General features: G+C 39.0%; 1 protein-coding gene across 1 annotated transcript in view; it reads right to left on the bottom strand.

Moving 5' to 3' along the window:
* The window catches only part of rabgap1l (RAB GTPase activating protein 1-like), a 122,710-nt gene that overhangs the window by 83,901 nt on the left and 17,186 nt on the right, over positions 1 to 21,623 (bottom strand). Inside the window, exons 10-13 of the mRNA XM_073475758.1 lie at positions 20,779 to 20,945; positions 14,940 to 15,069; positions 9,506 to 9,599; positions 8,196 to 8,346 (exon numbers count right to left, since the gene is read on the bottom strand). Coding sequence (XP_073331859.1) covers positions 8,196 to 8,346; positions 9,506 to 9,599; positions 14,940 to 15,069; positions 20,779 to 20,945 — 542 coding nt within the window. The remainder of the gene's footprint in view (positions 1 to 8,195; positions 8,347 to 9,505; positions 9,600 to 14,939; positions 15,070 to 20,778; positions 20,946 to 21,623) is intronic.

The raw sequence follows: 21,623 nt of genomic DNA, 5'->3' as shown, positions 1-21,623 counted from the left end.
ATCAATAAAATCTATCGATACAAATGAAACAAATTACAAACTTCACACTCAAAGATAACAAGAAAACGTCAATACAAGGCCTGTCCAAGGCTATTTAAACAAATTCACATTGCAGACCTGATGTCTGCAGAAAGGTTATAATAGAACTAAGTTGACGAAGTGACAGGCAGCACTGAGCACCTTTACATGACCACAATAATCCGAAAACTAGGAATAATCAGGTTATGATAATAATCTGATTTGACGTGTTTACATGCACTTTAGTAATGAAATAATGGAAAAAATGGGTTTACATGGTTTCAGTCAATCTGGTAACTCCAAAAATCAGATAATGTTCGGTTTATTAGTGTGCATGTAAACGTGCTCACTGTAAGCCCCGGTCAGATGACATAAGGTCCTGTCTTTACATGATCTGCACAGGTTCCTGGATTGAAACTCACAGAGCAGCAGGTAATAAATGGGAGGGTGAAAAAGAAATTCTCTGCTGCAATGTTGTTGACAACTGCAGTAATTATGTAAATATGTAGATATGTATTGTAATATATATTGCACAATTGAACCAGATAACTTCCCTAACATCAGAGACATTAGATCATAAGCCTTTGGCTGATGATCAACATGACCAGGAGATGTCTATCATCACACCAATGGTAAGTTTTATGCAACCAGTTGTGGGCTGTTTGCCAAATTGTGTCTGAAGTCTCTCCTGTATTATCAGATTAGTGACTTATTAGATTCTGTGACAGTAGTGTAAAGTGGTTTCTATTTTATTGTTCTTTGGATTAATGTGGCTGACTGGTTAACAAATTGTTGTTTGTTAGGTTGGTTATCGAGGAATTTCATGTTATTTAATTTGCCTGAAGGGCAAAATGTAAATGTAGTTGCATCAGTAGCTCTGATCAATGACAACCCTCTTGTCCAAGAGGCAGGGGGTTGGGATATGGAGCGATAGGTGGTTAGTGGGGCAGATTAGAGATGGTTCAGTGCCTGGATACAAACATTCAGCGAGCGCCATCAACGGACCAACACTAAACCAGCTTAGCAGGCAGAAGCCAGTATTTATATTTATCAACACTGGGCCGAGCTTTGTCTGGATTCACTGAAGAAGAACCTAAACACTGACAACACTAGTACTCACTTTACTTGCCTGACATCACTGCATTAGGAATTGAGATATCATAGATAGATGCTTTTTTGCCAAAAATGAAATCCTGGTTTCCATGTGGATACTGTGACAATTAAAGCACTCAAACCAGTGAAATCCAGACTGTTGATAGACAGTCTGCCTCTCTTGGCTATTTGGTATCCTGGAGTATAAAGCATGACAGACTAGCATGGTAAATACAAGTATAGTAAGCATAGGGGTGGTGATCTTTTGAGGCAAATCATAGAGATTGTGTTATTATATGTCCTTTTACTTCTGTTTCCAACCTTCACATAACCTTGACAGGCAGATCAATTGAGTGTAGAAGCCAACTAGATGGGTATGCTGATTGGATGGATTACTTCAATTGTTTCTTTCTTGGGTGATATATTGTAAACAATGCAACATGAGTCATAGCTAGCAACATGGTGGATGAGGTGCTTGTGCCAAAAAAGGACTATCTTTAAAGCAATGTTCTTCTTGTTTGTTTGACGTAAATGTAGTAATTCATAGGCGGCTATGGTCTACAGGGCATTTGAAAGCTGACAAAAAAGATTGCAATATAGGTTGTGAGTGGTGGTCTGCAATCAAATAGATTTTGATATTATTTTTGGCCTGAGAGCCAGCCCTAACCGTGCGCACTTAATTAAAATACCATCACTGTATGTTCAAAATTTGCAGTCACCTCTCTTGTGGACAGCAAAAGAGAAGTTAGTCTTGTCAGGCAGCTATAAATATTGAGCCACTTATTATAATTGTTTGAAGAAGTAACGGTTGTGAGGGCATATTCTTTTACTGGTTAATATAACATAGAAACAGTTGGAAGGGGATTATGTCAACTATAAAGATAGGAGATTGCTTGCGGAATATTGAAGCCACAGTAACAGCTATTATTATCACATTTCACATGACGACGATTTATATTCAAAATACATAACAGAAAAGAGATCACTATCATATTCACCTCGAGCACAATGTCAGCTTGTATACTGTGTGTGCTGGGATTGCTGCAGCTGCTGGTAAAGAGGAGCTAAAAGTCAAAGACAGGCTGCCAACGGAAATCACCATCTATCATATTCATTTAATCTCACCACATGGTGGTGAAGACCTGTCTGACCGCTCAGGTTGAGATATTTATATTCATTATTCAGTAGCTCCTATTGTCCTTGCACCATGTAGGTCAGGATGTAATGTGCATGTCTTCTGTCATCTATAAAGACTGAATGTAAACAATACGTGTCTGTACTTTCGCTGGAAATTGATTTTTTCGCCAAAGACAGACAAATAATTTTCTCAATAAATGCCTTTGTGTAAAATGTAGGTCACGGTTGCATTTTGCATTTTCAACACCGCCAATCCTTTTTATTTTTATTTATTTTATTTTTTTTAAATGGATAAACTGGATTTGCACAGCCTGCTGAATGTATTATTTACATGTCACTACTGTATGTTCAGGGGCTTGTTGATTATACAAAATTGTTTTTTCTTCCAGGCTAATGTAGTTTTTAGTTTTTTCTTACTTAAATTGCACATAAAAACACATTACTTCTATACCCTTTCTTGACAAAACCTGTCATATATTTAAACGACAGCTAGATGAAAATGTTAACGATGTTGTTCATGAAGAGTCATGTCATGTCAGAGTCAATGAATTGAGTTAGAGGATAAAAGCTGGTGCTACTCTTCGGTGAGGAAGAAGCGGCAAAAGCAGAGCAGTACTCTAGCTGTGAGGCTACAGTTGGTATGAGGACTGAGACGTGGAAGTGTTGTGACCAGAGAAGACGCTGCAGGCTGGATCTCCTTAATCCGAGCTGTCATATCAGTGTCAGCATGGCTAGGAGGCTATGCTAATACACACATCATGGACACCCACACATTAACACTCACTACTGTATGGTAGCACAATTACAGTGATAACAAACACTTACAATTATTTCACAACTTTGGCATTGCATATCAATTTCGATCTACAATCACAATTATTAGCCTACAGAGGTGACAGATCAGATTTTCCTTTTCCTTTTCCAGATATTGATTTCCCTGAATCTGTGGAAGAAAGGCAATGTGTCCTTTTGTGGTGCCAACTGGGTTTCTGCTGTGGATATGTGAATGGGAGCTGAAGGGCTGCATTATGGAGACGCACCCACAGAGCCAGGATGGGAGGCTTGCTGTGAATAGACCTATATTGTAAGGGGGGGAGAATGGAAGTGGTGTGGCTTGGCTGTCTTGTGGCCATGCAGTGCAGCTGCTCCCTACAGATACTATGGAGCAGGAAGGGATAGTGGAGAGTGAGTGTGTGCGTGTCTTTGTGTGAGAGGCTGTGACTGACAAGACTTTAGACCCTCAAGGGAATTTTCTTCATCCATGAATGATGGGAGACCTCAAACTAGCGACAGGGCACAAAACTAAGCCAGATGAATTATGTTTATGTATGTGCATAATGTGGATCTGTGCATACATGCATACTGTATTTTCAGCTAGGGGTGAAAACCTTGTATCTCTAAAATGTCAATGTTTGAAGACCTAAGAAAAACAACTTGGTGTTTAGCTTTGATCGCATTGCATGTCCTTCAGCTACACTGAAGGGTTATAAAAGAATTTTTGAGGTCCATGAAGTTTGGCAGAGGTGCAAACATCAACAATTAGTTGAGGATTTGTAGTTCAATGTGCATATCAATGAATATAAACTATTCAAAGCTTCAACACATATTTTAAAAATAATATCAGTCTAATTTGAGAGGTGAGGACAGGAGGGGGGACATCAATGCAAGTCTCCCCCTCCCTCCTGTGGCCTCTCCCGTAGGGAGAGTCAAGCTTGCACCCCTTATGGCCTTGGGACCGCATTTGTGAATATGGAGCAGAAGTGCATGGATTTTCGCTCGCAGACACTGTTCTATGCACTTTTATCACCTGCACCCACCTCGTCTTTAAGTGTGCGGGTTTTGAAATTAATCAAATGCCATAGAGGAACTCTGTTTCTCGCTCTTCATCAGTATTGTGCCACTTTTTTGGTGCAGCCAACATAATGTCTCCTTCCTCAAAAACAAAACAAAACAACAAAGTATTTGAATGCTGATTTGGAGTAGAAGCTTTAAAGCATTCGAGCCAGCCCTAAATCCAAGAACTACTTTCCAGTGATTTTATTGAGAAAAGTGCATCGGATTGTGTAGCATCATCAAATGATTTTTTTAACCGACTCTTATTTATAGAGAAACAAGCGCTCTTCTGTCCATACAGTTTAATGTTAAGAACTTCCTATGAGTATCTTTTGCATTCTCACGTTCAATCACAAAAACCTATCCAGATGAGCTCACTATTTGGTAGAGCGATTTGATTTTTATTTGAAATTCAAACTACATGTAGGTATACACATACCGTACAGTGGTGATTACAGTGGTTGCCAGAAGGTTGAAAAACTCACAGGTGAAACTGAAAAGGTGGTTGTTAATAAGAAGCTGGCCACCTACCCGGGTTCCAATTATGCAAATATGAAGCACTTAATGAACTGAAGCAGAAGTTAAGAGACAAAGGCGAAAGGAGACACAAAATTGTCATGGAGACAACTTCAAGCAGCGAGAAGTCCAAAGACCCTTGCAGTTACCATGGCAGCCTATCTTATGTACATTGTACTCCATGTATCTGTATGTGGGTTATCAGGCGTGGGTGTAGTGTATTATTCCAGCCTGGCTGCATGGCTGATACTACCTTTGATTGTACACCGACGTTAAATGTCATCACTAAGCTGGCGCCTGGCTTGAACATGATTCAACATCAAAATGTAAAGCACCTGGCAGCCCTGCTCTACTTTGATGGTAGATTTTATTACACAAATGAAACTGAGCTGGTTTCAGAAATTTGTGGGAATTTCAGTAAAGTTCAGAAAATAAATGGAAAATGATACAATATTTAGAGCTAGAATAAGATAACATTTTAAAACTTTAACCTTATACTTACTTCTGCGAGAGAAACATTTATTTATCCATCTATTTATCACGATAAATGGTTCACCATGTAACCAATAAGATCAAGGGGTTTGGGGCCATGGCACAGCCACAGTACCCAAACAAAAGACAGTGATGGCACAATACTGTTGATATCAAATCATAATTAATAACAGCAGGGATTTGAGTAGAAACATGCTTTTTGAATCATCTTTCAATTCTTTTCAAATCAGTCATTTTCAAACTCTTCCCAGTCCTTCATACATTCACATAGAAACTCCATTTACAAATATTAGGACTTTCTCATTTTTTCACCCACATAATAATTCAGCTTGCAGGAAAAGTTGTGCTGGTCGCAACCATGTGCCTCTGGAAAGAATCGGACTAATATTTTTGGCTTGGTTGGCTTAGCAGTGACAGGAGTGCTAACCGACTGACGCATAGGCTCCGATTCAACATCATTCATACATTATTGGTATTATTCAACTTTTTACAGCCAACAATGCAAATTTGGTGTCAGCTTTTCAACAATCAGCATTCACAACCGCAAGAACTTGCTTTTTCTGGTTAGTACACAATCTCTTACCCTGCTCACACACATTCTTTTAGCCATAGAGAATACTGGGATATTAGACAGATAATGGTGGAATATTGTACAAAATCACTGAAAAGAAAAGTTTGAGAGAAAAATATCAATGCCTTTGGAAGACCTTCAGATTTATACACTTCGTATGGCTTGCTTTGGTGAGATCACTATTTAGGCTTCTGGTTACAGCCGTGTACCTGTGGAGAGATGCTGACCTCTGTTTATACACTAGCTGCGCTGCTGGTGAGATTGGTCTTTGGAAAGGCAGGCCTGGAAATTGCTGGCTGGGCTTTATAAAGCTGTGGGTTCAAGCAGGCAGTACACCTTGGGCTTGTTCGGCTCTAGGGAGACGAAAAGGTTGTTCAAATGTCACTAGCAACCCCCTAGCCCAGACCCCAAACACAGTGCTGCGCCAGCCAAGAGAGGAGTTATTTGTGAATGTCTCAGATGCCCTAAGGGCATGGTGTGTGTGACAGAGTGTGTATTTGTGAGTGTGTGTGATGACTGTAAATGAGAGCAGTACAACACTGAACACGACACTTGCGATCTCTGATATCAAGCTAGACAGCCACGGGCCACATGCCGCTAAATGCTCAGTAAGTTGGTCTAACCCAGTGGTTACTGGGCATCTGACCCCTCAAAAGGTCACAAATTCCAGAAAACCAACCATACATCTACTGGAGTCTAAATTCAAAGGGTAACAATGAGTAGGGTGTTAAATTAGTACAAGTGGCAGAAGCAGTCTATTTAAATTAGACAGGGACCAGAATAAAGTAGATGGTTAAGTCTGTGTGTACATCTGTACAAAAGCCTAATTTCCACCCAGTAAAATACAAATGATCAGATCACATTTGTGTTTAAATTATATAATTATTTGATTTTATGCAAATATAAATTTGCAAAAAATTCACCTTTGAGATTACAGAACCTGTATGCTGAAGCTAATTTTGATTTAATTCAGTTCAATCACAAAGTACAATAACAAAACAAAATCTGTTTTCAGGATATAGGTTTAGGACTAGAAACCACAAATGGTTCAACACCAATTGGCTGTGGGGTCACTAACATAATGACCGTCTAGAACTCCTGGTGATACCCAGTGCTGATTTACGACACTGATACCCCTTCCATAAGAGCGACAGTCCAATTACTTAAAATTCAATCAGCATTAACGTCGTCACTGAGCCTAGACAACAGACATTAATAAGCTCCACATCGCCCTCGCTGATGCTGTCATTCGCCTCTCTTCCTCCTTTCCCTCCCTCCTCCATCTTCCCCCAGTTCCATTCATTTGGTGCAGCTATTAATAGCCCGGCCACCCGCCTATCAATACCATCACTACTCCAGCAAGACAGAGGATGTGGGCATGGCCCAGCCAGTGGAATGAGAATAAATGAGCTGAACTACAGAAAGCTTGGTGTTATGTAATGAGAGAGAGAGAGAGAGAGAGAGAGAGAGAGAGAGACAGAGAGACAGAGAGAGAAAGAAAGAAAGAGAGAGAGAGAGAGAGAGAGAGAGAGAGAGAGAGAGACAGCGAGAGAGGCACAGAAAAACATGGCTAAGACAGGCACAGAAAGCAAGGTAGGAACATAAAACACACTGAAAAACTGTTCCAATTTACCAGATAAAGATGGTGAAAGAAAAAAAGATTGAAAAAGACGAAGAGAGAAATGTACACAGTCTGCAAAAGACAACTAAATATACTGGACTCAGAAAAGACAGAAATCTGCCAGCTCTCTTGACGTTTACACACATTCCTTTTCACCAATTCTCCCCTCAGTGACTACACTCTCATATTTATGGGTCCACATTCCTCCCTCTCTCCATTTTTCTACTTCCATCTATCCTCCCTCTCTCTCTGCTTATTGATCGAGACAGGTAGTTTCACCCGCTACTGAGCGGCAAAGAGAAAGACTATTGTATTATCCATAAAAGTGTGGATCTGTCTGCTTTGCCTGTTTATATCACCTCCTCCTACTCCTGCTACTGCTGTCTGGGCCAGTGAGTCCAGTGGGGCTTTGTCACTCTACTTACTGGTTCAGAAATCTTTCGATAGAAATCCAAACATGGCTCACAGAGCTGGGCTGACTTCTTGATTACATTTGGAATATTTAGTTTTGCCATGATTAATAATTCTAGAAAATTGGCTGCGTAATGCCAGATTTAGTTAAAACAACTCTATTAAGATTAATACAAATTGCATGAAACTAAGGCATTAATTATATATTTATGAAATCATCAAAAAATCAAGCCAAACCCTGGACTTTTGTTGGGGGTCATTTTTTCAGTTAATCCTGAGACATGTGGAGACCAATCACAGCCTGTTGGCGTGCCAGCCTTCAGATCAGAGTATGATTTTCTTTTTTCAAAATGATAATTGAAGTTACTGTAAGCACACACACACACACATTTACGTATGTGAGCAGTCTGGATGTGTTTTGAACCAGCTCACATGCTTCTACATGAGAGATGCGTACAGTAAATGCAACCCCTTATAAGCATTTGTCCCTCCCTGGTGCCTTACCTTGGTGATGAGGATGCGGTAGTGCTCAAGCAGGTCGTGGTTGTCGTGGCAACCGGCCAATAGCTGCCAGACTTCAGCTCTGAGTGGCTCAGGAATGCCGCTGCGAACCAATGAGGGCAAACCCTTTGGACGAGTGGACAGGTTCCCATGCCTGACACACACATACAGAGGGAATCCATTATTTTATAATCTCACTCAATCCAATTTAGCCACTTTAAATATTAAATTGAAGTGCAACTGGACAGATTTGATAATTGTTCTTTTTTTCTTATCATGTCCTTTGTGTGTGACAGTGATATTTGTGAAGTCAATCAAATGTAGATTTATATGTATTCATGTTATACTAACTGAAGTACCAAATACAATAATGCAGCATATTGGAGAAGAGTATTAACTGCAGTGCTGCCATGCTGTTACAGTTCTACAACATGAGGAAATGTCTCGCTTTTGCAAACACAGTCAGCTCTTTTTTAATGATGCTTGAAATCGCATCATAATGCATTTATTGAGACCATATGAAGGCAATTTCCAGATAAACTACTTCACTTCATCGTGCTGATGCAACAGCAAGAAAACAGGCTTTGAAATCAAATGAAAAGCCAGAAACATCTCTCAATCTGTTAATTATGTCAGTTTCTGTAGCTAAAGCTGTACAATTGTTGTAAAACCATTACAATAATGACAGTAAGTGTTGTGGTAGATCAACTAATGGCTGTGTCTGAAGGGAACTGTTTTCCATACAAAATGGTATTGATAAACTGCATCGATGATGAATCTGTATGAGGCAGGGTGGGAACCTCTCAGCATTAATGTGTCATGTCACAGGGAAGACAGAGAGCTGAAACTTATCTTTGACCAAACTGCATTTATGATTATCATGGCATATTTACGCTACTTCATGCTCCATTTTCTGTTATAATCTGTTATCTGTGCTCTATTAGAAGTGATTCCCTCATGTTTCTTTAATTTTAGATAAATATGCTTAGTGCATCTGTGTTTTTCCAATAATTTTTATAATACTTGATTTTTTTTTTATTATCATTTAAATTTTTAAGATTTAAGATTTTCCCCTCTACAACAAATTGACTTATTCCCCTCATCATGTGCAAAATGTTTTTAATATTTTACTGATATAAAGCCATCCATCTGTGTTGAATACTATAACTCAATATTTATCTGTAGCCTATAGTTTCTCTGTATCATGTATTCTCCTCCCTCTTTTCTGTCTAGCTTCCAACGGTCTTGAACCATCTAATTTATTCTAAATTTTAATCATTCTCAATTCCAACACTTCTATTTTGAAGCCTTACCATCTGTTGAGGATTGCTCCCCAGGACTCCAGGATTTTCTCAGGACAGTCTTTAGAAACGTCTCCTGTCCCACTGGAGATTTCACTGTCGCTATCTGCAAGAAGCACAAACACACCCAGATATTGACATTTACAGCATAAATGGATCACACCTGATAACCTTTGTCCACATAGGACCAAACTAACACGTTGTAGACAAGGCCTTTAACACGGTATAAAACTGTGCTGTGCGTGATGTCTTTGTGTTTTAGTGTTGCGCACAGTTTAAGTGTGCAGTCAAAGACAATAGGACATGTTATATTACTTGTTCCAAGATGTGTCACTCATTCTGCTGACTGATGAGGACTCCCACTATACTGTATATATACAGTATGTGTGTGTATGTCAGGGAACTGTATTTCGAATTTAAAAACCTGTTAATATTGATGCCACACGCTCTAAGGGAGGAAGGAGTGCCTGTTCAGTGCCTACGCTTCCCATTATTGCTGTTCTCCTGTCTGGTGGTTGGTGAGGTAGACAAGAGGCAATCAGCACGCTGAACCACTCATGTTTAGATGCAGAAGCACTAATTGACTGTCTGGCCCGCTCTGCTGCTGGAGAGATGAACTGATCCCCACACAGAGAATGCCCACACACACACGGTCCACACAGTATGTCCAGCACATATACTGACAACATGTGTAGTCCCGTATACTTTACACAGAAACAGGTGTAGAAATGTATCACACTTGCAACTTAATATATTTGGATGGTTAAAGGTCCAGGGTTCATTCATAATCGCTCTTCTTTTTAAACTCTAAAATGGATGTAAATCAGTTTGGGTTTTTTTTAATTCTGGCATATAAATACAAAACAAATTGATGCCTCTCGAACTCTATGAAAAGTAATGTTTATTTGCTAAGACATTCTGCAAACATAATCATTGGGCAAAGATCGTCTACAGTTTTTATGGTATTGAGACAGTGACACACTGGTGATTAGGATTTGCATGGCTTGAATAGCCGCTTTTCTACCAGAAATTGGTGGCATGCAAAAGAAAAATGAAAAACAGCACATTTGGCTTGCCTTTTTTCATTCCGTCCTGTGGCCTACATGACATATCTGACAACAAATGTGTCTTTTAAAGAAAACAAAGGCTTGCTTGAATAAATTATTGTTGTGAAACTACAATAGGTGTCACCACAATTTTAAAAAACAGCTAAATATATCAAATCAAATTTTACATTTTTGAAGGTCTACATTTCACAACTGACATAAATATAAAAAAATAAACCCACAATGGTGGCAATGTACTTGTCAGTGTGTGGTGTTAAGTTTCACTGACATCTCAATTAAACAGCAACCATTCTCCAAAGTGTTAAAAGGCATCATTCACTCTCACTGACGCCTCTACTAAGGCCTTGATATTAAAACATGCAGCCACTATGTTCAGTGCACTGTGGCTCCTACACATCCCTACAGCCTCAGCGGGAGCTTTTCAGGTCTTTATAAATGCTTGATGAGCCCTTTCAAACAGTTCAGACCCAGCACAAAGCTGCTGCCTCTGTCCTCAGATTGGCTAGGGCCACGTGGCGAGGAAGCGTGAGTCCAATGCCACTGCCATCTTACCAGGTGATGAAAGAAACTGTGAAGATGAGAGCCATTACTATTACCTTTTAATCTGAAGGGGGATGTGCATTCACTGTGGGATTACTTTCAAACAGGATCTCTCTGATGTTGAAGCCACTAGTGGATTGGTTTTGTCTACATTAAAGTGAGAAGAAATTCCCTACTTGTGCTATAAAGATGTTCAACCTTTTTACTTATTTTTACGTTTTTCACATTCTTATATTTTCCATTTTGTTGATTTGAATCAATCAAGCTTATCTTGTATTATGTGGATAATAAATGGTTCCAGTAATAAACAAAGAAGAATTGTATGAATATATGTATGATCAAAGTCTGTGTGAATGCATACGAAAAGGGAACATTTACAGAATCAATAAGCAACAATTACAGAGCACGTTGCGAAATGAAAAGCTGAGAAAAAATGTGAGCTTCAGGCCTATTTTCCACATTGCAGCTTCCAAGAAGAAAAAAAAACATCCACATGAATTAAATGTGTGTGCTCACAGCGGTGGCATCTACACTGGGAGTGTATTCATTTCTGTACACAATGAGGCTGACCTCTAGCTCCACTGCCCTGAGTGCCTCCAATTTTCAGCTCTGGGGGAGTAGAGGGGTGTTCACAAAAAAACCCTCTGAATGGCTCCCACAGTGCCAGTTGAAAGCTGTCAGCTATGGCCTTGGCGGCTGACTTGTGACTTTGGGTGAGTCAGCAGCTAGACAATGAAGAGACGTCTCTTGCCTCCCACACTGTTAATACCTTTTATTGCTTCAAGGTGAAAAAAGTAGAGGAATGCTTTAGTGACAAATAAAAGAAAGAAGCGACAGAAAAAAATAAAATAAAATGAGACTCTAATGTTTGATCTTCCCATGTACACACTTTTTAAAAAACATTTTTGTAAAAATGTTTTGCTTTCATTTTTAAAAAGGGTTGCTTCTTTTTTTAGGAGTCAATCAAAATGGCTTTTTCAGGGCTGATACCGATGCCGATTACTAGAAATCAGGGCTATTCATTTGCAGTAAAAAGTATAAAAATCTTTGTGTCAAAATTTGAAACAACCAGTGATGGAAAAAAAAACTGAATACAATTTACTCAAGTACTGTTCTTAAGTACTATTTTAAGACACTTTACGTGAGTACTTCTATTTTCTGTTACTTTTATACTTTATAGTTACTTTGCAGATTCAGATTATTCAGTGTTTATAGGCTATTAATTGTAATGTGTTACCAATCAGACATTGTTGTGGGCGGGACATTGTGTGATAGGATGCTGCATTGGAAGTAGCACATCTTTCAATTAGTTATTTCGTTGGCAATCTGACAGATAAATCACTGATACCAATAATCGTGAAAATGTTGAATATCGGCGCTGATAATCGGCCAGGCTGATAATTGGTCTATTAGTCTACTTTTTTTGTCATTCTATTAAACTGTGGGATTTTGTATCCTGTTAATATGTCATACGCTAACAGCTACAGGAACACAGAAATGTGCACCCTTATCCAAAACATCATGAAGCGTGCGGTCTGAATTGTGGACAGGACTAATATGCAACACCTGCACAACCGAGCCAATGGTCAGATGGAAATGCCAGTCCTGTTTATATTAGCGGGCTGAAACTGGGTCATGTTTGGGAATCACTGGAGTCTAACAGCTAGTGTCGGTGCTTTTAATGTTACTGCTGTTTTGCCTCCATCCCGCTGGCATAGCTGCCATTATTGATGGGAAAATATCCACTCTGCTTTGGCTTGTCACCTAAACTAGTCATTATAAACGTAATGGGATTCAGTCTCTAAATCAAAACACTTAATAGGGAATTCATATCATAAGCTACATGATTTCATAAGTGACTCTACTCTGATTGATGGTGGCTGATGCTAATGGTCTGTTTGCATTGATGCAGTGGTCAAAGCTACATTTCGAAGAGAAAACTGCCATGTCTTTTTTTTTTTTTACTTTCATATTGTTGTTGTTTTATCACATTTGAACCACTGGCAATAGAAAAATAAATCAAACAACAATTTGGGGTTGGGTATGCCTCACTTGAAAAGGCTGTTCATTTCACCTAAAAAAGTATGAGGGTTGTTTGACGGTAGCTTGATAAGACAGTGCTGTACTGCTATAAGCCAACAAGCCCTAACAGGACTGGGCCAGGCTCCACACAAAACCCCTCACACTTGACGCACAAGCACAAACACAAACACACACACAAGCATACATAATCACACAAATAGCTATCAAAACCCTCGAGATTCTGCCAGCAATCATTGCTTTTCACAGTGTAACACACACAAACACACACACACACACACACACACACACACACACAAATAATCTGCTGTAAAACACAGAATACACGCCCTTTCTCTCACACATATGCAAACAAACACACTCTCAAACCCATTCCCCACAATCCATCAACACACACACCTTCATGCATCCCTGCCAATGTTTATGTGTGTAAACAAAATTAAACTTCACTGTTGATTCATGTCAGCCAATGAATAGTACATGTGAGCCTTGCTGCAAAATAAAACAGTCTGTGTGTGTTGGTAAACCTCTATTTCAGTCTGAATATCTCAACATATGACCTCATTTAGATGAGGCGTTCATTCCACCCAGAGAAAAAAAAATGCTGGATATGTACAAACACACACACACACACACATACACACACATACACACATATATATACATCTATATACATATATACACACACACACATTTATATATACATATATACACACACACATATATATACATATATACACACACACACATATATATACATATACACACACACACACACACACATATATATATGTAGATAGATATATATATATACATATACATAAATACATATATACAAATATACATACGTATATATACATATATACACCAATCAGGCATAACATTATGACCACCTGCCTAATATTGTGAAGGTTCCCCTTGTGCAGCCTAAACAGCTCTGACCTGTCAAGACATGGACTTAAGACCTCTGAGGGTGTCCTGTGGTGTCTGGCACCAGGGCGTTTTATAATGGATCCTCTGGGTCCTGTATGTTGGGGGGTGGGGCCTCCATGGATCAGACCTGCTCCAGTACGTCTTACAGATGCTCGATCAGATTGGGATCTGGGGAATTTGGAGGCCCGACCAACACGTTGGACCCTTTATTGTGTTCCTCGAGCTGTTCCTGAGCAGTGTTTGCGGTGTGTCAGGGCACATTGTCCTGCTGTGGGGCCACTGCCATCGGGTTGTTGTGATGAGGGTGTGTACTTGGTCCACAACAGTGTTTGGATGGGTGGTGCGTGTCAAGTGGCATTCACATGAATGCCAGCACCCAAGGTTTCCCAGCAGAACATCGCATTGTGATGAGATGATCACTGTTATTCACGTCACCTGTCAGTGGTTTTAATGTTGTGGCTGATCGGTGTATATACATACATATGTATATATACACATATATACATATACATACAGACACAGAAGTGTCTCGTTTTTCTCTGATATTAAAGGCAGTGAGGAATTTGTAGGCTACATTTTTCAGTCAAGCAAGATTAAAAACAATTATGCTTGGTTGTAGCTTATGAGCATTTGAGTATATGTGCACAGGGAGGCATTCTGATAAAGAATTCTGGCATCCTTGAAAGACACAGAGAAAGCCTAACTGGCTTTTCAAAGATAAAAGGATGTGCATTATTGGTGATTATGCAGTGTAATATGGTTAGTATATTTTGTATATGATTAATTTAAACCATACTTAAGGGGGTAGAAACCAAGCAGATGAGGAGAGAGTGAGCATCAAAAAAAGAAGAGAGAAACATCCATACCTTCATCAACCTCCTCTTCCTCATTGGGCGAGGTCAGTCGTCCTTTCTCTTCAATGCTTCTCTCCGCCTCCCTCTGAAGACTCACCACCTCATACACAGCATCGCTCTGACCCACCCTGTCTGGTGCCTGCTATACACAAACACATACACACAATCTCAGTTTTGTTTATCCTTGGGGTTATGACATGAATATATAAAAAATATATAAATACAAAAAGAAAATACATTTTAAAGAAAAAAATACCTCAATGACACTAACAAAAAGTATAAGCAAAATGAAGAGTTGCAACTGGCAAAAAATATGGCTTCATTGACTAGAATTACTGACAGATATCTGCTGTGTACAGAATTAGTAATTTATATTCAACTGCATGGATCATAAAAAGAAATATGACAATTTAAACTCTTGTCTCCTCATAGACATTCATATCATGTGCTGCTTTAATTAGGACGTACTTGTGTGATCCAAATCTTAACACAAAAGTGGCCCCTCTGACAAATTTCAAAAACTTCACTGAATCATTTACAAATTGATCGGCAGGTTTTAAAAGTTTTTTTTTCCTGTGGCCCAGGATTGGTTCAATTATCTTTGTCAGCACAAAATGTTAAAAAATCCTCTTTTGACTAATTACTCGTGACTTATTTTCTGTAAAGTTATTCTCTTTAATTATATATACTGCATGTGAGCAGCCCCCAAGGAGACAATCAGATGCCACAGGGGCTCAAGAGGCTCAATTAAACTGTAATGATATGCTTTAAATGCTTTTACATATGCAGATGATTGATCCCTTCCATCACAGGAAAGCAGTAAGAAGAGGAAGATCATCTAGTGCAAGGGTGTTAGTTTGCTGCTTTAAGGACATTGGTGATTCTCTGCTGCCACATTATAGTCAGAGTCATAGACTAGCACAGAGGTCCTCCAGCCAGTATTCGAGGGGTTTCGCAGAATAATTGACTAGTCGACTATCAAACTCGACACTATGTTTTGTTGTGGACTTATTGTTCATCTGAGATTTAAGCATTAATAAGTGACATCATAATGCGTCACAGCAGGCTACTCAAAGCTTTTGAAATGGCTTCTAACAACAGAAGTGGACATAGTCATTGATGAAAATATATTTATTCAAACAATCATCATCATTTTATGTCATGCCATGTTAAATAAACAGAATTTAATATATTCAGAGAAGGACAAACACCTGCTATCATTTCAAGAAAGCAGTTGCATTGTCAAACTGCATTTCCAGCTCAGACAAATATGCTGAGAGTTTAGTTGAATCAGATTGCAGCTAATTTGTAAATAGCCTCTCAGAGCCAATCGCAAGACCTTTCTTTACGTGAATGGATAATTTTTCTTGGGTTAAAGAGTTATGATAAATCTACTGTCATCAATCGAATATTTGACTATTCGACAACCACTAAAAGGCAGTAGTCGTAAATGCCCTGCAGCACACCACCCACTAGGGTCAATCTCAATAAGACAATCAACATGACCATCCTGAGACCTGACATTGACTAACTGTCTCACCAGCCTGTCAGGTCAGAGCTCACTGTCCCATCAGATAACACCAATGTCAGAAGGTGGGATGCAAAGAGTTTGCAGGCCACCCCTCAATTAAGCCGTCAATCTAGCAGAAGTCACAGGGGTGAACGAGGCAAGCCATATAAAAGCACAGACAGCCACTGGCATCTAACAAGCTCACATGCGTATGTGGAGAGTAAGATGTGTGATCATGCTTTTGTTGCAATCTATATGATCACAGTTTGTTTTGAGGTCCAGAGAGTAAAACTTGCTCAATACAGTTTTTAACTGCTCCTTAATTTCATCATAATGGAGTAAAGAAATGCACAAGAGAGCAAATACACAAGCAGACTTGACCTTGGGTGCCATAAGCTGCTGATGTTAATTTCAGGTCTATTCAATTACTGTAATGCTGTCGCCTCTCTCCTCCACTTTGTAGAATGGATCAATGCACTGCATTGATCTGCCCACTTGCATGGCATCTAATGACTAACTCAAGTCAGTGATGAGAGCACAAACTTAAGAGAGAATATGAAGCCTGGACATTTCCTCAAGACATTTTTGAGGAGGCTTAGGTAACAAATGAATTTTGAACATTGAGAAAATTGGGACAGAAATGTGGGCCATAGAAGGCCCACTGTTTAAACACAGCATCATCTACTGTGGGTTTATAACAAGAAAAGCAAAGGAGGAAAAAAAGGTTACGCAACATTGTTTGTTGATACACAAAGAAAGGCCAGCTGAATGTTATTGTTCACAAAATAATAGGACTGCATTTACAGTCAGTGTGTCCTTTAAACATCACAAAGTGTTTATCTCTAATAATGCAATTTTCAACTGTTGGCATCTTAAACAATGGTTACATTTCTCTCAAAAACTACAGGTATCTCTCCCTGTTTTGTTCCATCAACTTCTGAATGCTGGCTCAAGTTTTTTGTTGCTCATCCTAAAAGCATACAAACTGGTATCCAACTTGTTTAAATATTACATTTTTTATAGCTGAATCTTGAATGTTCAGCTCCTGCAGAAATTTCATGTTCACATATCTGCTGATCTTTTAGAAACTTAAAATCCCTAAATCAATATAATGTAACCTTTTCCCACCAGAAAATGGGGGGGGCGCAAAATTGCTGTTTCTACATGATGTTGCTTTAATTATTGCTGTTGGAAGTTCACAACCATTGACTGTATATAAAGGTGGACGACATGACTTCCAAAAGCTAACCCAAAACATCTCGAATGCTCCCTGCTGCTTGCCACAGTCAAGATCAAAAACCCCTCCCATTCCATGTTACCTAATGGGACATGGCCCAAACTAAAAACAACATGTCAAATACATTTTTCCTAAAGATGGTTTCTATCATTTAAGGTAGTTTTAATCTATGTTCAAGTGTTTTCTCTGACAAGTTAGTTTAATTAGTTATATGACGCTATAAAAGGGGGAAACATGGTGATTGAGTTGGCAGGTGTATGGGTGGGAGCTTGATACTGTGCCTACACCGCCTGATCACTTTGGCACAGATTCTGGCTCCAAATGACATCAAAAATGTAAGATGGCAGTGCTCATACTTGGGATATTTTTTGCACAGTTGAAGGAAGTGGAGACTCTAATTCCATCTATATATATATATATACATATATATATATATATATATGTCAATTTACATATTTTCTTCAGTTCAAGTCTTAAATTAGTCTCAACCCTGTCCATATCTGGTCTTCTTGATTTGAACTTTACAGAACTCCATCTTGAAATCAAGTTGGACTTGACACAGCCCTGGCAGTTCTGCCTCCACAGTAAAGCAGACACCAAACACATTTTCCAGTTAAGTAGAAACATAAAACATTCAGAGAAGCTAGCACAGATAATTCCTCCCTTGTACTGCAGCCGACTTGATGACAGTTTTTGCCTAAATAAGACAATAGCGCAAGATATTTTATATGTGTGTGTATCACCTCTGATTGCCATCTTCCACAAAAACCTCCACACAATATTATCTTTTAATTAGCTCTTAACCACAGCAGCAGCCCAACACTCTTCCATTTACTGAGGAGATAACTAGAGAGGCAATCAGGCGGACGAGTCAGACCGCCGCTGTTAATTACCCACATGCCAATAATGAGACAGAGCCTCTTATTAGCTCCCTACAATCCAAAGCTTCCCCACGCTCCACTGCTTTGCCAGCTCCCCACGGCCTACTAAAGGAGATCTGCTTTTTAACAGGGGAGAGGAGGCTTACAGCTTAGCTGTATTTTTTTAAGCACCTGCAGCAACTGCTCAGGCTGGGTGTCCTTGTGTTGGCGGGTGGTAAGTGAATGTGCTTTCTTCACTCTCTCTCTGCACTTTTTAATCAGACACGCTGTAAGGAAACTCAAAAGAGGTGAACATTTTAGGGTGATGTTTGTCATTACACATTAACAGTAAGATTCAGGAAAGATACAGTTCACTTGTTGCTATCAAGTAAACCCATCACATCAGTGGATTGCGGTTGGTATCGTATCATTCAGCTGCCTGACATCAGCTCACAAGGCAAATAAATCTGATAACCGTTTAGAACAGAGACAAGTTAAATGTTGACCTGTGCAAACACATACAATTTATATCCTAAATTTTACAGTACAAAGGGATTTGTCACGGATTTTGTGTCGTTGGAGAGGGAGGGGATAATAAGTTGAACATCAATGCATCGGCTTGACATTGAGAGACAGGCAGACTAACAGAGGAGGGAAAAGTAAGAGAAATACAGATGGAAAGAGAGAAATGTAAGTCAGCTGATGAGACATTTGCATCTTTCAGCACATATCTCGCAATGACCAAGTGTTTCAGCTCTCTTGGGTGCAGCATTTGACTGGCCAGTGACACACCACCCTGCCTCCAAGCTGCCTGCTCTGACCTCCTCCTCCACTCCACACATCCTGTAAGCTGCTCGCTCCACATTTCCCTAGTCTTCGTGGAGAGCTTGGGCTGAGTTGGGAAGTGATGCTGTTTGTAGCTCTAATACCATATCAGTAAACTTGTTTTGACTTGATTAGCCTCACCCTGAAGAAGCATTATGGCTGACAGTTTTCTGAGCCAGAGGTCTCTACTCAGACTCCCAAACTTAATTTATCTATTTATTCATTTATGTCATTGCAGTTTATATTTACTTGATTTTGGACTGATTTATTCCGAGTTCTTATTTTCGAATAAGGAAAGTGGGTGAGAATGCTTTGGATAAATCATCATAGAATGTATTGGTACTGATGTACTGTACATAGTGACAATATGTAATTTCTTTAATTATAACATAAATATTTAACAAATCATAACCACAATCATTTTAAGATATTAGTCAAAGTACTATCAACAAATCAGATTAAATGCAAACTGGCAAAAATGTCTTTATGGCAAACGTTAAACCTTTATCCTGATCCTGAAAATGAAATCATTAAGTAAACCAACCAAATACAGATGGGGCTACAATATCCACTATCACAGTATATGCAATTTTTTAATGGTGATTTTGATATAAAAGTAGTGCTACTGAAAGCTTTCTGGAGAAGTTTTCCGAAAAATTGATGGAGAATCAATTGTAAAACTGTTGGATGTTGCTAAAACAACAAAAGTGGAATGTCTTTTTAGCCAATAAAGTAAATTGAGTACTTATTTTTTATATCACAGATGCAAACAGTTTATAAAAATCCAATTTGATCAATAAGCCGACCTGGAAAGTGTTTTACAATGGTGTAACTATACCCAGAAATATCACAGGGATAGTTATCATGGTATACACAGGACGGCAAAATCATCAGTCTATAAAATCCTACAGTATAAATCCTCATTTTGTCTTACAACAAATCAATTAGAAACTGTCTAGAAACAAATCACAAATTAGCCAACCAAATAGATCCTGCCTAACTTAACAACTAACAAATGTGCAAATGAATAATTAAAGACATAAGATACCTAGAAGTAATAACTTGGGGCCAACTGGACTGTTCTTCTCAACGATGTTATGACACTGATCCAGGAATCCTTACGGTTTCTAGTAACTGGAGGTCAGTTTCTGTACTGCACTCTGTACAGTCTGTTTTTCACACGTTGATGTCTTATGTTTATTGTCTCAGGTGCCACCCTTCTAATCAAATAGGCAATACCATTTGAGGGAAAATATTCTACCACTGTCCTGATCGAGCAACTGACAATCAGAAAATGCACAACTTATAAACTAAAAGCCTACAAACCTAGTAGTTAGTCAGCCAAGCAGACAGACTTTAGTTTAGAGAGAGTATATGTAAGGTATGAAGATGGGTGCAGGTTCTATTGCATAGAGATACCTGTCTGAGTTTGAGGTAGAAGGTCTCACTGAAGGTCTTGCGGCTGAAGTACCAGAAGCGTTCATTTGATGGATATACCCTGACCAGAGTTTCCAGCAGGAAGCGAACTGGCTCCACCACCTCGGTGACCACCAGGTCCACAGCCACTGTCACGTAGACCTGCTTATCTGGAGCAAACCAGAGAGAAAAAAGCAGAACAAGAACACAAGCAAGGTTATTGTGGAGGTACTGTATTATGCAAGACCCTTTTGTCTTTCTTTTTATCTAAAATGAATCAATCTAATTTAAAGAGATTTTAGTCAGTGAAGACAATCTATTTGTTGTCTATACCATTTAAAGGTTTGATTACAGTGTTTGGTAAACATGAAACAGGCTCTGCAGCTTTCAGAGTATTCAAAGTATAACCAGGCTAAGAATTGTCCACTAGCCAAATGCAGACTTACTGAGGTCTCTCCGAAGGTCTTATAGCCACATTAGAAAGTCTGCACTAACCTCTCAGGTAGAAAATGACAAAAAAACTTTTTTATGATGGCTGTTTTTTTTCTTTTAAAAGTTAGCAAAACAATCTAACTTTAATTTGATGAATTAATTAATTCAGAAAATCCGTACACAGTAAGCTGAAGAGATTTTTGCTATTCATCTTATGTGTTTCTACTGGGAGGTAGGGCATCCAACACCATGTATCCTGTGGGGATGCCACACCCCCTGGTGGATAAGGACTTTACAACTGAAGTCTATACATTTATTTCATAGTACAGAGGAGGTTTTGGTTTAACACAAAAAAATAACGAGCCTCAAACCGAACAATCACTTTTTGCTTCTTGGGACAGTCCAATTATAAAGTC

This window comes from Pagrus major, chromosome 11 (assembly GCF_040436345.1).
Source record: "Pagrus major chromosome 11, Pma_NU_1.0".
NCBI classification, from domain to species: domain Eukaryota; kingdom Metazoa; phylum Chordata; class Actinopteri; order Spariformes; family Sparidae; genus Pagrus; species Pagrus major.
The sequence above is the reverse complement of the archived record's forward strand: the minus strand, read 5'-3'. Positions and strand labels throughout refer to the sequence as shown.